Source organism: Cnephaeus nilssonii, assembly GCF_951640355.1.
Source record: "Cnephaeus nilssonii genome assembly, chromosome: 2".
Lineage (NCBI taxonomy): Eukaryota > Metazoa > Chordata > Mammalia > Chiroptera > Vespertilionidae > Cnephaeus > Cnephaeus nilssonii.
In genome coordinates this window covers 109235101-109248754 of record NC_137073.1, presented here as the reverse complement: position 1 = coordinate 109248754, position 13654 = coordinate 109235101, and the positions used below count along the sequence as shown (strand labels likewise).

The following is a 13654-nucleotide window of genomic DNA, read 5'->3' as shown; positions in this document are numbered from 1 at the left end:
AGTTAGAATACTCTGACTCATTTTTAATCCAGGTATCAAAATTTCCTTATCTATTAGATGAAGGAATTCAGTTCAGAAGGAGTCCTTAAGTCCATATCTAGGCTTAAGGGTATTCATAAACTCCCTAAAATTATACAATTTAATATAGGTGTAGACATTAACATTTTGAGGGAGGAGAGGGATTGTAGTTCTCAGGTTCTCAAACGGACCTCTAACAAAGACCAAAAAAAAAAAAAAAAAAAAAAAAAAAATTACGAGCCATTGAGCCAGAGCACTAGCTCTAACGTTTTGTGCTTTTGGTTGTGGTCTGCTTTGGTATATTTAAGTAAAGGTTAGTGTACATGTTCTTAATATTTTTACTTCCTTTTGTAGGGAAGAAAGTTGCAAAACAGGAAGATTTAAAAGAAATGGGTGATGTTTCCTCAGGGATGAGTAGTTCCATCATGCAGCTTTACCTCAAACAGGTGCTTGAGGCGTTTTTTCACACCCAATCAAGTGTACGCCACTTTGCCCTAAATGTCATTGCATTGACTCTAAACCAAGGTCTTATTCATCCAGTTCAGGTAAGTGTGTTTTAGAAAGAAGAATTTATTAAAAGAGCCAGATTTGTTGTCATTTGATGACATTGTGATGAGATAAAAAGTAGGTCTTTATTCCTCTTAGTTGTTAATTTGGGGTTGGATTTTTTTTTTTTTTTTTTTTTTTTTTTTTTTTTTTTTTGGTCCTAAACTCTTGATTCCAAGTTTTAGTCCATCTCTTAGGTTGTCATTACTGCAAATACTCATATATTTATAATGTCTCTATTAACAAACTTCCAATTTATATTGGCAGAACATGCACTCAGAATGATTTTCTAAGTAGGGATGATTGATTTGTTTTAATAAAGTTGGCTCATCCCAAAGAATCAACAGCATGTAATGTCAAGAGAGTTAACTGGGATAAGAACGTAATCTGTTAAACAGAGTGGATTTTTGTCCACAGAGAAGTATATCGTGTAATCTGAGCTCAGTTCCTTCATCTGTAAATTAGAGGTAACATCATCTACCCACACCTCAAAGCATTGTGAGGACTCAATGATGTAATGAAGACATATTAGTGTTACTGAGGATTGGCAGCTAATGCTGATGTAGTAGTGTACATCTGACATGTTCAGGACTGCCATGGGCTACAAAAGTTCATTTATTAGGTAAACAAAGCCCACTATCCTTCACCATTTTCATTTTGGCTATTTTTCATGAAACTTTTCCTAAAACATACTATATGTAAATATGCTGTGTTCTTCCCTGTGTCCTGAGACAAAGCACACTAATGAAACTTGCTAAACATTACTTAGCCTGTATTTCATGACTCAGGGTTATCATCATCACGATCACCTAATAAAATGTACAGTGGTATATTGAAACTAGAATTTTTGAGATACTTACAGCTCTTTACTAATACAGTATTCTAAATGGCCTCAGGTGGTTATGCTTTTTATTGCCACATATGCTTTATCTCTTGCTCTTCATACATATAATTTTTTCTGAATAATTTGATAGTAAGTTTCAGATGTTGTGGTTCTTTACCTTTAAACATTTTAGTATATATTTTCTAACAATAAGGATATTCTCTTATAAAACCATAATGCAGTAATCAAATTCAGGAAATTTAACATTAATACATTATTATCTAATTTATAGTCTTATTTTCAGATTTTGCTGGTTTACCCAATAATATTCTATAATGGACTTTATTTCTCATTGATTTGGGATTTAATTCATGATCACTCATTTCAGTTAGTGTCATTTCTACTTTCTTAGTTGTTTTTTTGTCTGTTTATTGTTTTTTTCTGTCCTCCTCACTATCTGATTCATATTCACCTAATTACTAATGGTGTTTCTTTTTTTTTTTTTTAATTGATTTCAGAGAGGAAGGGAGAGGGAAAGAGAGATAGAAACATCAATGATGAGAAAGAGAATCATTGATTACCTCCTGCATGCCCCACACTGGGCATCAAGCCCACAACCCCAGCATGTGCCCTGACCGGGAATCAAACTGTGACCTCCTGGTTCATAGGTTGACGCTCATCCACTGAGCCACATCAGCCGGGCAAAAGTGGTGTTTCTTGACTTTAGAAGTATAATAAATTTGCATATTAGCAAAATACTACCTATCCAATCATTGAAGCCATATCTAAAAATCAACTTTGTAGAAAAACATTTATATTTTCCTAGTTTTAACTAAAAGACAATACTTTTTGCCCTATTTTATCTTTACATAGTAAATGCAGTCAAGCTTGACAAATTATTAGATTAATATTTATAGTATACTAGAGGCCCCATGCACAAAAATTGCAGTCCAGGAGCCTTCTGGGGATGTCCGACTGCCACGGAGGCGGGAGAGGCTCCCACCACCACTGCTGCTGCTCGCCAACCTTGAGCCCGGCTTCTGGCTGAGCGGCACTTCCCCTGTGGGAGCGCACTGACCACCAGGGGGCAGCTCCTGCATTGAGCATCTGCCCCTGGTGGTCAGTGCACATCATAGTGACCCGTCATTCCACCATTCAGTCAATTTGCATATTAGCCTTTTATTACATAGGATATCATAGTCTTAATTGGATATTCTTAGTGTGGGAGTAGGGGGTTTTATGTTTAAAGCACCTTAAATTCACACTGAAATTGTTTAAATTTCACCACATCAGTATTTTTGCTTATGCTCCAGTGCTTTTTTGCTTTAAGCTAAATTTAAGGAAGAATAATCATTTTTAAAAGAACACTAAAACATGCCATTTAAGGGCCTATAAAACTAAATTCATATATCCCAGATATACATCGAGTTTTAACATATGTAAAGATACATATAGAGATTTTGCTACTGTGATATCTTATAAATCCTGTATTTTTATTTCCAGTGTGTACCATATTTAATTGCTATGGGTACAGACCCAGAACCTGCTATGCGGAACAAGGCTGATCAGCAGCTTGTGGAAATAGACAAAAAATATGCTGGATTCATTCATGTATGTATTTTTAAATTGTATAACCTAAATTTAAACATCTTTCTTTAGTAAATCATTTATTTGGTGACTGTCCTGCCCATATTCCTACTAGAATAAAATATTTTGCTTAGTACTTACTTAAACATGCAACCAAGTTTGTCACCCCAAGGTGTTTATTCTGATTTAAAATGAACTCTTAAGGTAGAGGTAGAGGTGATAGTGCAGCAGGCACACTGGCATGCATGGGTTCTGGTTCTTATTGTTTGACCTCGAGAGTAATGGCTTTTCTGGGTCTTAACTTTTTCTTCTGTAAAATGAGGGGATTTCAATAAATGGTATTTAATGTTCTTCCAGTGTTGCATTCTATGATCTTGTTATTTATATAACAAAACCAAATGATGAAGTTAGTCTCAGACTATAATGCTTAAAGTATATTTTTAATCTTACTTTTTATTTCCATGACAAAAATGAGGCTTTTATTGATTTCAGATGAAAGCAGTGGCTGGTATGAAGATGTCTTACCAGGTACAACAGGCAATCAACACATGCCTAAAAGATCCTGTAAGGGGTTTCAGACAAGATGAGTCCTCTAGTGCTTTGTGTTCACATCTTTACTCCATGATCCGTGGAAACCGCCAACACAGACGAGCCTTTCTAATTTCTTTACTCAACCTCTTTGATGACACAGCAGTAAGCACGAAAACTTATTATTTTAAGAAAATAACTGTTTTATAAATTTTATTCCTAAAGTAGTCACCAGTTTTAAAATATTACAGTTTCAGTAAATAATAGTGACTATGTTAAATGTGTGTGTTTTTTAGTCTTCTGTGTTAAATTCAAGGTATACAGTCAAAATTGAACAGGAAATTTTGCATGGGAATAAATACAATGAGGGATAAAGTATAATTGTGTCTTCATAATGAGTGTCTTATAAACTTTGATAGCAGTTCCTTTAAACATACCATTAAATATATTTTTATTGATTTCAGAAAAAAGGGAAGAGGGAGAGTGAGATAGAAGCATCAATGATGAGAGAATCATTAATCAGCTGCCTCCTGCATGTCCCCTACTGGGGATCGAGCCCACAACCCAGGGATGTGCACTGAGTGGGAACTGAACCGTGACCTCATGGTTCATAGGTTGACACTCCACCACTGAACTACATCATCCAGGGCAAAGCATAGCTTTAATAAACTGTGTCACTAAACTATCATTTAGGGGGATAGATTAGATAGATTATATTAGGTAGATAATAGATAGATGAATAAATAAGTGAAAGTTTACTAGTTTCTGTCAGATTCTAATATTGTTAGAATAACCATTCTAGGGTTTTGGCTGTTGAGATTCCCTTTTTGAAGAGCTCACATTTGTGTAAAAATAACTTGACCCTTTAGGCTATTGCACAAGTATCATTGTCCAGAACGGTAAGCCAAGAAAAGAGAACATTTTACCCTTTAAACTTACCTCGTTATTTATTCATTCACCATACACAAATATCTATTCACACCTGCTGTCTGGTAGCCATTGGACTAGGACATGAACATAAAGTAGTAAATAGGACAGATGTGGTATGTGCCCACATAAAGTTTAAAAAATAAATATTACAAACATATATTTCAGAAATAGATATAATTTAATCACCACCACCATCATATCATCAGCATTAAGCTTTAATTTTCTGTGGGATATTGTGCTAAGAGTCCAAAATGATATGATACAGTGTTCTTGCCAATAAGGAATCTTACTTCCAGTTAGGGAGATAGCATACAAAATAAAGGAAATAGAAAATAGTTAAGGTTAGCATATCCTGAGTAGCAGGTGGTTGGTGTCAGTGATACTGCTCTGTGCCTTTATCACCTGAACTCCTTTCCTGTGTGGTTTCGTTGCCTGCTGTGTGCCATTGCTTGTGTTCTGTCACCTTAGCATGTAAAGTACTAAATCCAGCTCTTATCCTGCAGTACTTTCTTATTACCACCTCCAACAAAGGATGTCCGAGGAGGAACAAATTACTGAAGATTAGATTAGATGGATTTACTATTTAAGGGAAGGGTAAAAACACAAAGATACAAAGATAAGAATATGTGGGAAACAATTAGTAGGTTGTTATTTGGAGCAGGAAGTTCATAGTGAGACATGTTTATAGAAGATCTTATAGACAGTGAAAGTGTCCAAGAGCATTTTAGCATTGTGTTCACATTGGAAGTTATAATCTATTATGGCGACAGTAGGAAAGAAAAGAATGGACATTAGGAAAGAAAAAATGTAATGTGAGGAACACACTTTTTTTTTTTAGGAACACATGTTTTAGCATTGTCTTCACTTTCAAGGTAATGGGTTACACTGTTCTGATGTTCTGAAAAGAAAGAAACATTGTGAGGGAGGAATAAATTAAATAAGACTATGAAAAGAATAGTCAAGCCGAAACCAATTTGGCTCAGTGGATGGAGCGTCGGCCTGCGGACTGAAGGGTCCCGGGTTCGATTCCGGTCAAGGGCATGTACCTTGGTTGCGGGCACATCCCTGTGGGGGGTGTGCAGGAGGCGGCTGATCGATGTTTCTTTCTCATCGATGTTTCTAGCTCTCTATCCCTCTCCCTTCCTCTCTGTAAAAAAATCAATTAAATATATTTTTTTAAAAAAGAATAGTCAAAGGTAACTGGAATGTTTTTGTGCTGAGCATTTGAAAAAAATAATAGGATTGTTGCTAAAAGCAGTTTGAGAAGGAGTTGGTTTGAGAAGAACATAGAAGAGGAATAGCCTAAGAGCATGGAGGAAAAACTACGGAAGGGAAGGTTTCAGGAAGGAACGGGTGGATAGGAATGTTCATGCTGCTAAGGCGGCCAGGAGAATGTGAAGTAAAAAGATAGGGTGGGCTATTTGGTGGACAGAAACACTCAAGCAGTGTGACACAAAAGTATGTTTTTAATTAAAAACAGTAGGGCTGATCTGGAAGGAGTAGCTCAAGACTATTCTTTTAAGAAATTTGGTTTTTGAAAGGAAGGAGCAGTATGGGACTAATTTTATGGCCCAAGTTGAAGAATTTCAGAGTTCTTTTTAAAGGTTTATTCAGAGTAGTCCTGAACATTTTTCGTTTTAGGAGGATAAGTGTGTGTGTGTGTGTGTGTGTGTGTGTGTGTGTGTGTGTGTCAGCATTAAAACCAATAGGTGAGTTGGTTCTATGACTGCATCTCCCCAATTTTAACATGTAAGTGTTGATACATATTTAAAAACCAAAAATAGAGTAAGAGTCTCATGAACACCAATAGCAAGTATATCCCATCTGTCCTGTGGGATTTTTGTTGTGCTATTGAGTTTTCTGTTGTTTGGATGACAGGATAGGGGAGATGATAGGAGAGAATGTTTTTTATCATTTTTTTTAAAGCTATAAATGTGTTAAAGGAACTTAAATGTTAACATGTCTTTCAGTTTATATTCTGTATAATCATGAATGCTGAAAGTCTCTGTTACTTCTTTTTAAAGCAAACAACTAGTAGTAACCATAATTTTTTTCTTTAAGTGTGCCTACTTCAGTTTCTCTAGTGTGAAACTGGTAGCACCGTCAGAAGGACTCTGATATTCTAAATTACATTTATGAAGGAAACTGTAGGTGTTTTATGAGTACATGAACTGTGCGGAGTTTTTAACCCACATATTAGTACTATAATTACCACCTATTGAGGGCAGAAACTGTGTGTAACTGCTCTCCATATAGGTTAAGCACTTAGAATCACAATGATAAATAATTATGAATTTATATATATATATAATTTTTGATAATGTGGTATGGGTTTATCATGAAGATCCCATATACTCTATATATATAAAAGGCTAAGCAACCGTCCAACCATCTGACTGGCCAGTAGGTATGACGCACACTGACCACCAGGAGGCAGACGCTCAATGCAGGAGCTGCCGAGCTGTGGTGACTTGGCAGTGGTGTTTCTCAGATGGCGCACCCCGGAACCAGAGAGGAGGGAGCCCGATTCCCAAGTGCGTCACCCGAGAACCACCCTCTCGCAATCTGGGACCCCTTGGGGGATGTTGGAGAGCTTGTTTCGGCCCAATCCCTACCGGGTGGGGGGGGGGGCCGCCGATCACTCCGCAGATGCCCTTTGAGCCCTGGCACTGCCCCAAGTGCAGCTGGCCGGGGAGGGACTGCAGGAGGTTGGCTCCAAGGCATGTCTGGCCCGTCTCGCCAGTCCCGCCCCACTGGCCACCTTCTAATTAATTTCCTTTCAATGTGCACGAATCCGTGCACCAAGGCATTAGTAAGAACATAAAGGGAATTCCACTTGGATGCCCTAAAAAATTTCACCTCTTCCCTTCTTGAAGTACTATAGTGTAAGTCGTGAAATCTCTTAAAATGATAAGATTATATTATAAAATCCATTTCTGTTCCCTCTTCCTTTTTTTTTATTTATATTTTATTGATTTTTTACAGAGAGGAAGAGAGAGGGATAGAGAGTTAGAAACATCGATGAGAGAGAAACATCGATCAGCTGCCTCCTGCACACCCCCCACTGGGGATGTGCCCACAACCAAGGCACATGCCCTTGACCGGAATCGAACCTGGGACCCTTGAGTCCGCAGGCCAACGCTCTATCCACTGAGCCAAACCGGTTTCGGCCCCTCTTCCTTTTCTTACCTTTCTCCCCCCCTCACCCTCTTTCTCTGAAACATTAACTGAGATCAAAGTATTATGTAATATTTTTTCTAAAAAGGCTTTTTGGATGGATTTCTAGATTATCCACTAAATGTGTACTTTTTTTTTTTTTTAATTTACAGAAAACAGAAGTGAATATGCTCTTGTATATAGCAGACAATCTAGCCTGTTTTCCATACCAGACACAGGAAGAGCCGCTGTTTATAATGCATCACATAGACATTACACTCTCAGTTTCTGGTAGTAACCTACTGCAGTCATTCAAGGAGGTAAGTTACTTACATCGCTATTCTTCGTGTATGTGTCGAAGTGCCAGCATGCTATTTTCACTGTTTGTTTCTCATTCTTTTTATTCTTTTCACAGGTATATAAAGTCTTTCTAAATGAACTTATTGAAATCTGGGCAGTGCTTGAATTGGGGAGAGGAAGTGGGTTGCCATTTCATTTCTATTAAGAAACACCTAAAGCCATTCCATTTCAGATTATTTGGGTGGAATACATATACTTACCTGTATATATGGATTGTTCTGTTGATGCCACCCATCCCACTCCTTTATTTCTCTCACTTTAATTGTTTGGTGTCCTTTCATATATTCACTTAAACCCCATTGTAAAGGACCTTGCTAGTCTATAAATCTGGTAATGCTGTAGATCACAAAAGTACCCTGGAAGATATAGCTTACAAAGAAATACGGGAAATGTATAATACTATTGATTTCCTTATTCTTGAAAACCAGCATCATAATTAAATTGGAATATTGTGTGCCTAAAACTTTACTAAGTTTGTTATAAACCTTATATCTTCTCTTTCTTGGTTTTTTAGGAGGAAGTGTAGCTGGTTTAATTATAAAAGCACCTGTTGTAGCACTGGGCACATAGTTAGCACCTAGTAAATTTTGTATAAATTAATTGGAATATTTTTATGTACCTGATGATGATACAAGTAGATCTCATTTTACAAAATCACATTGAACAAAATCCCTAGGTGTTTAATATGCACATTGAAATTGGAAAAGTTAATTTCCCAGGAACTTGAACTATTGTGTTATCTTATTTTACTTCACTTACTATTGTGCATATGCTTATAAATGTTTCTCCTATTTTATTTAACAGTTGCATTTTGAATAATTGCTTTGTTATCTAATATTTCCCCTCTCTTAAACCCAACTGACTTTTCTTTTTTTGAATAAGTTTCATAAAGTACAAAGAAACAATTTAAGTATTGAAGAAAAATTGCCTATTGCTGAAAAGTTTTTTTTTTTTAATATGTTTTTATTGATTTTAGAGAGAGGAATGGGGAGAGAGGAAAAAAAAAAACATTGACGGGCTGCCTCCTGTATGCTCCCTACTGGGAATCGAGCCCTGGGAATGTACCCTGACCAGGACTGAGCTGGCGACTTTTTGGTGCATGGGACAATGCTCAACCAACTGAGCCACACTAGCCAGGGCATGGAAAGATTCTTGAAAGGAAGACTTGAATAAAAGCTGGGGGCGTTCAAGCCTACTGTATTTACCCAATTAAATTATAATTACTGCTTTTTATCTATGTTGGTTTACTTATATACCAAATTCACACTTCTATAACTAATTTATTTCATTACTTTCCTATAAGAAAATTATTAACCTTTGAATGATATTTTAGAAGAAGTCCTTTTTTTTGGGGGGTGGGGGGGAGGTGTTGGAGGAGTGGATTATATATGATTTTATTTAGTCTTGGAACCTAGTATTTCTCCCAAGGGTTATACCTCCAGTCATTATGGAAAGGCAGAAGGTTTCAGTGTATACAATATGAATGTGAGGATGCCTTTTGAAGATGTTAAATGCAGATATGTGTATTTGATAGTGGTATTTTGTTTTGTTTTTTTAAAAAACAGAATAATTTTTTTTTTTTTCAGTCTATGGTAAAAGACAAAAGGAAAGAGAGAAAACCTTCACCTAGTAAGGAAAATGAGTCAAGCGAGAGTGAAGAAGAAGTCTCCAGGCCTCGGAAGTCACGGAAACGTGTAGATTCAGATTCAGACTCAGATGCAGAAGATGATATAAATTCGGTGATGAAATGTTTGCCAGAAAATTCAGCTCCCTTAATTGAGTTTGCAAATGTTTCCCAGGGTATTTTATTGCTTCTGATGTTAAAACAACATTTGAAGAATCTCTGTGGATTTTCTGATAGGTAAGGTTACATAAGCAGGGAGAGAAAAAACTTTGTTCAAATCATAAATTATGAAATCCAGTTTTGATTGCATGTTTATTTTAATTCTAAAAATGCTCTTTTTTATGACTAGTATTTTGTTGTATAATAAACCATAATTTGTTCAATCTATTATCAAACAGGAAAAATGCATTCCTTTACTTGGTAATAATGCATTATAAATTAAAGGACTTATTTTGTTGATTTCCTTAAAAAGATCTTTTTAAAAATATATATTTTTTAATTGATTTCAGAAAGGAAAGGAGAGGGAGAGAGAGATAGAAACATCAGTGATGAGAGAGAAGCATTGATCCGCTGCCTCCTGCATGCCCCCTACTGGGGATCAAGCCGCAACCCAGGCATGTACCCTTGGCTGGAATCGAACCCGGGACCCTTCAGTCCGCAGGCCAACGCTCCATTCTCTGAGCCAAACCAGCTAGGGCTCCTTAAAAAGATCTTATTAGAGAATTATGCTAATCTTAAAATAGATTGCAAATTTAAGTTTTTAAAGAGCTATGAATAAAGAATAGATCTGGACCAACTAGACTAAGTTCTAACAGAACCAAACAGTCTTTTTTTCTTTTCTTTATTGATTAAGGTATTACATATGTGTCTTTATTCCCCCCCCCCCCCATTGCCCCCACTCATGCCCTCACCCCCCCAACCCCCCGGTGTCTGTGTCCTTTGGTTAGGCTTATAGGCATGCATACAAGTCCTTTGGTTGATCTCTCCCCCTTACCCCCATCCTCCCCTACCTTCCCTCAGAACCAAACAGTCTTTAATGCACTCTATAAGAGAGAGAAAAGTACTATTTATTGTGAATGCCCTGTAATTTTATTCACTATTAGTCATTGTAGGTATCTCTTTTCCACCTGTACCCGTGGAATTGTGGTCATATCCCACATTCATTGCAAGCTTACATTAGGAATCACAAAGTCATATGTTCATAGAGGACAGATACTGAAATGAGTTCAGTGGACCTGGTATAATGTCAGAGGCAAACTGGAAAGAGCATGTTTCATCTAAAGGACTCAGATATTGTTCAGATATTCATCAGCTTGTTGCCACGGAAAAGAGTGGCACAGTGTGGCCACAGCTTCCACTTTCAAAAGAAGCTATATAATCCAGATTTTTATGACAAGTATTTTGATGTTAAATATTGGCAAAAGTAATTTAAAACCTTAAAAGGTATTGGGGCAGTGCTAAGGAGTTGAAAGATTTTTTAATCAGAGTTGTTAATATGAAACAGGTTTGTAAACAATCATTCTTGCTGCTGTGTAGGGAATAAATAGTTCGGGGTAGGGGGTAAAAAGGTAGGAGATAAACCAGTTGGGTGGTATTGAGTAATTATATTAAAACTCTTGTATAATCACAATCATGGTGTTAAGAAGTAGACATGATATACTGCTGTCATTTAAATGATGCCTCTATTCAAGACACATACTGAGAGAAACAAGAGAATATTATTCTTTTTAATCTTTGCCCTTATATATTTACTTCCATTTTTAAAATTATATTTATTTTGTATACAAGTTCACTGGTTTAAATCTGTATGAGAAAAAGTTTATTAGTAAATAAACTTTAATTAGAAGCAATTTAAATGTAAATGCCTGAAAATGTTTTAGTTAATGGTTTGATTTTCCCAAACAGTAAAATTCAGAAATATTCTCCATCTGAATCTGCAAAAGTATATGATAAAGCGATAAACCGAAAAACAGGAGTTCATTTTCATCCCAAACAAACACTGGACTTCCTGCGCAGTGATATGGCTAATTCCAAAATCACTGAGGATGTGAAGAGGAGTATAGTAAAACAGTATCTAGATGTGAGTAGTAAAACCAAAATGTATTTATTTTTTGTTGTTGTTAATTCTCGCACAAGGATATTTTTTCCATTGACTTTCAGAGAGAGAGACAAGAGAGAGAGAAACATTGATTAGTTGCCTCCCACACGTGCCCTGACCAGGGCTGGGGATTGAGCCTGCAACTAAGGTACATGCCCTTGACTGGAATCGAACCTGGGACCCTTCAGTCTGAGAGCCGATGCACTATCCACTGAACCAAACTGGATAGGGCATTATTTTTTTATTTTTTTATTTATTTTTAGAAAGAGGAAGGGAGAGAGAAAAAGAGAAACATGGATTTGTTGTTTCACTTATTTATGCATTCATTTGTTGATTCTTGTATGTGCCCTGACCAGGAGGGATTGAACCCACAACCTTGGTATATCGGGACAACACTTCAACTAACTGAGCTATCTTACCAGGACAATAATGGCTTTTATTTTCAGTACATTTTGGGAGTGAGTTAGCTATGCTTTACATTGAAAGTAAGCTTCATGAACTGTCAGGATTATTTTTCTGTCTGGTTTTAAGGAGTTTCTATAAGCTTGCTTTCCCATTTCACACACTGTATCCTAATTATTTGTTCTTAGAAAGTACCAGCTCGCCACTAATTTTATTTTGGTGAAAATGAAAGTTTTTAGGAAAAAGCCATGCCCATTTATGTATTTTTTTTTAATTCAAAGGATTATTATATGGTGTAAATTTTATAAAAAGAAAAATCATGAAAAGTCATTCTCCTACCCTCTTTAGCCATTCTATTCCTCTTTATTCTGGCAGCCAATATCACTATTTTTTCATGTGTTCTTACAGAAGTATATATATATATGTTTGTGTATCTCTTATTTATACTCATTTAACAAGTATGTGAGTATTTGTGTATTAAATGTGCTTTTAAATCATCTTTAAGAGTAGGAAAATTTATAGAGACTGAAAATATAGAATAGAGTTTACCAGGGCTGAGAGTAGGGAGTTATTGAATGGATACAGTATTAGTTTCTGTTGCTGAAAAAGTTTTGGAAATAATGGTGGTAATAGTTGCACAACATTGTAATGTACTTAATGCCAATGAATTAATTGAACACTTTAAAATTATTAAAATTGTAAATTTTATGTTCTGTGTATTTCACTATAATAAAAATGTTTAATGTTTTTAAAATGTTTTTAGAGACTATTTTAAAAAATAAAGGTTTTGCTTTATTCTACTTAAAGCAGGTAGCTAAACATAACTAATAATGAATTTTTTGACCAAGAATGAAACCTACACAACAGTTTTCATATTATTCATAGACTGTAATTCGTATACGCTAAGGAAAAAAATTATTTTAGTTCTCTTTTAATATTCATCCTTTGCTTCCTCTGGTATCCTCTTGACTTGGCAGAACACAAAGGGAGTAGCGAAATTTAAAATGTCCATCATTATTAATTAATCAGCTGATTGCTTGATAACTTGGACCAGCATCAGCCACCTCTGACTTACTGCCTGCTTTTGTAAATAAAGTTTTATTGAAAAAGCCATGCCCATTCATTTATGTATTGTCTATAGCTACTTTCACACTACGATGGCTGTGAAAATTTTATTGCAGTAAACTTTTTACGATGGTATAGTTGTGAAAGAGACTATATAGCCTGCAAAGATGGATATATTTACTCTCTGACTCTTTACAGAAAATGCTTGCCAGCCCCAAACATGGGCAATAGTTAAAATATATTTTTCCCACACCAAACTCCGGCTATAGGGCCCATTTAGGGGGGGGGGGGGGGGAATGTTAAAGAAAAGAACATTTAGTGATCTGACTGTCTTGTTTGAAATATTCACTTTAAATTCAAAATTAATACCTTATTTTTATAGTTCAAACTTCTCATGGAACATCTGGACCCTGACGAAGAGGAAGAAGAAGGGGAGGTGTCAGCTAGCACAAATGCTCGGAACAAAGCAATTACCTCGCTGCTTGGAGGAGGCAGCCCTAAAAATAATGCAGCAGCA

The 13654-nt window shown here is 36.1% G+C and overlaps 1 protein-coding gene across 4 annotated transcripts in view; it reads left to right on the top strand.

The window, feature by feature from the left end:
- Window positions 1-13654, top strand: part of NIPBL (NIPBL cohesin loading factor) — a 185722-nt gene that overhangs the window by 170481 nt on the left and 1587 nt on the right. For all 4 annotated transcript variants that reach the window (XM_079760004.1, XM_079760003.1, XM_079760006.1 and 1 more), the window contains 7 exons: window positions 373-563; window positions 2891-2998; window positions 3467-3667; window positions 7762-7908; window positions 9535-9809; window positions 11478-11652; window positions 13520-13654. The exon at window positions 13520-13654 is cut by the window's right edge. In XM_079760004.1, coding sequence (XP_079616130.1) covers window positions 373-563; window positions 2891-2998; window positions 3467-3667; window positions 7762-7908; window positions 9535-9809; window positions 11478-11652; window positions 13520-13654 — 1232 coding nt within the window. The remainder of the gene's footprint in view (window positions 1-372; window positions 564-2890; window positions 2999-3466; window positions 3668-7761; window positions 7909-9534; window positions 9810-11477; window positions 11653-13519) is intronic.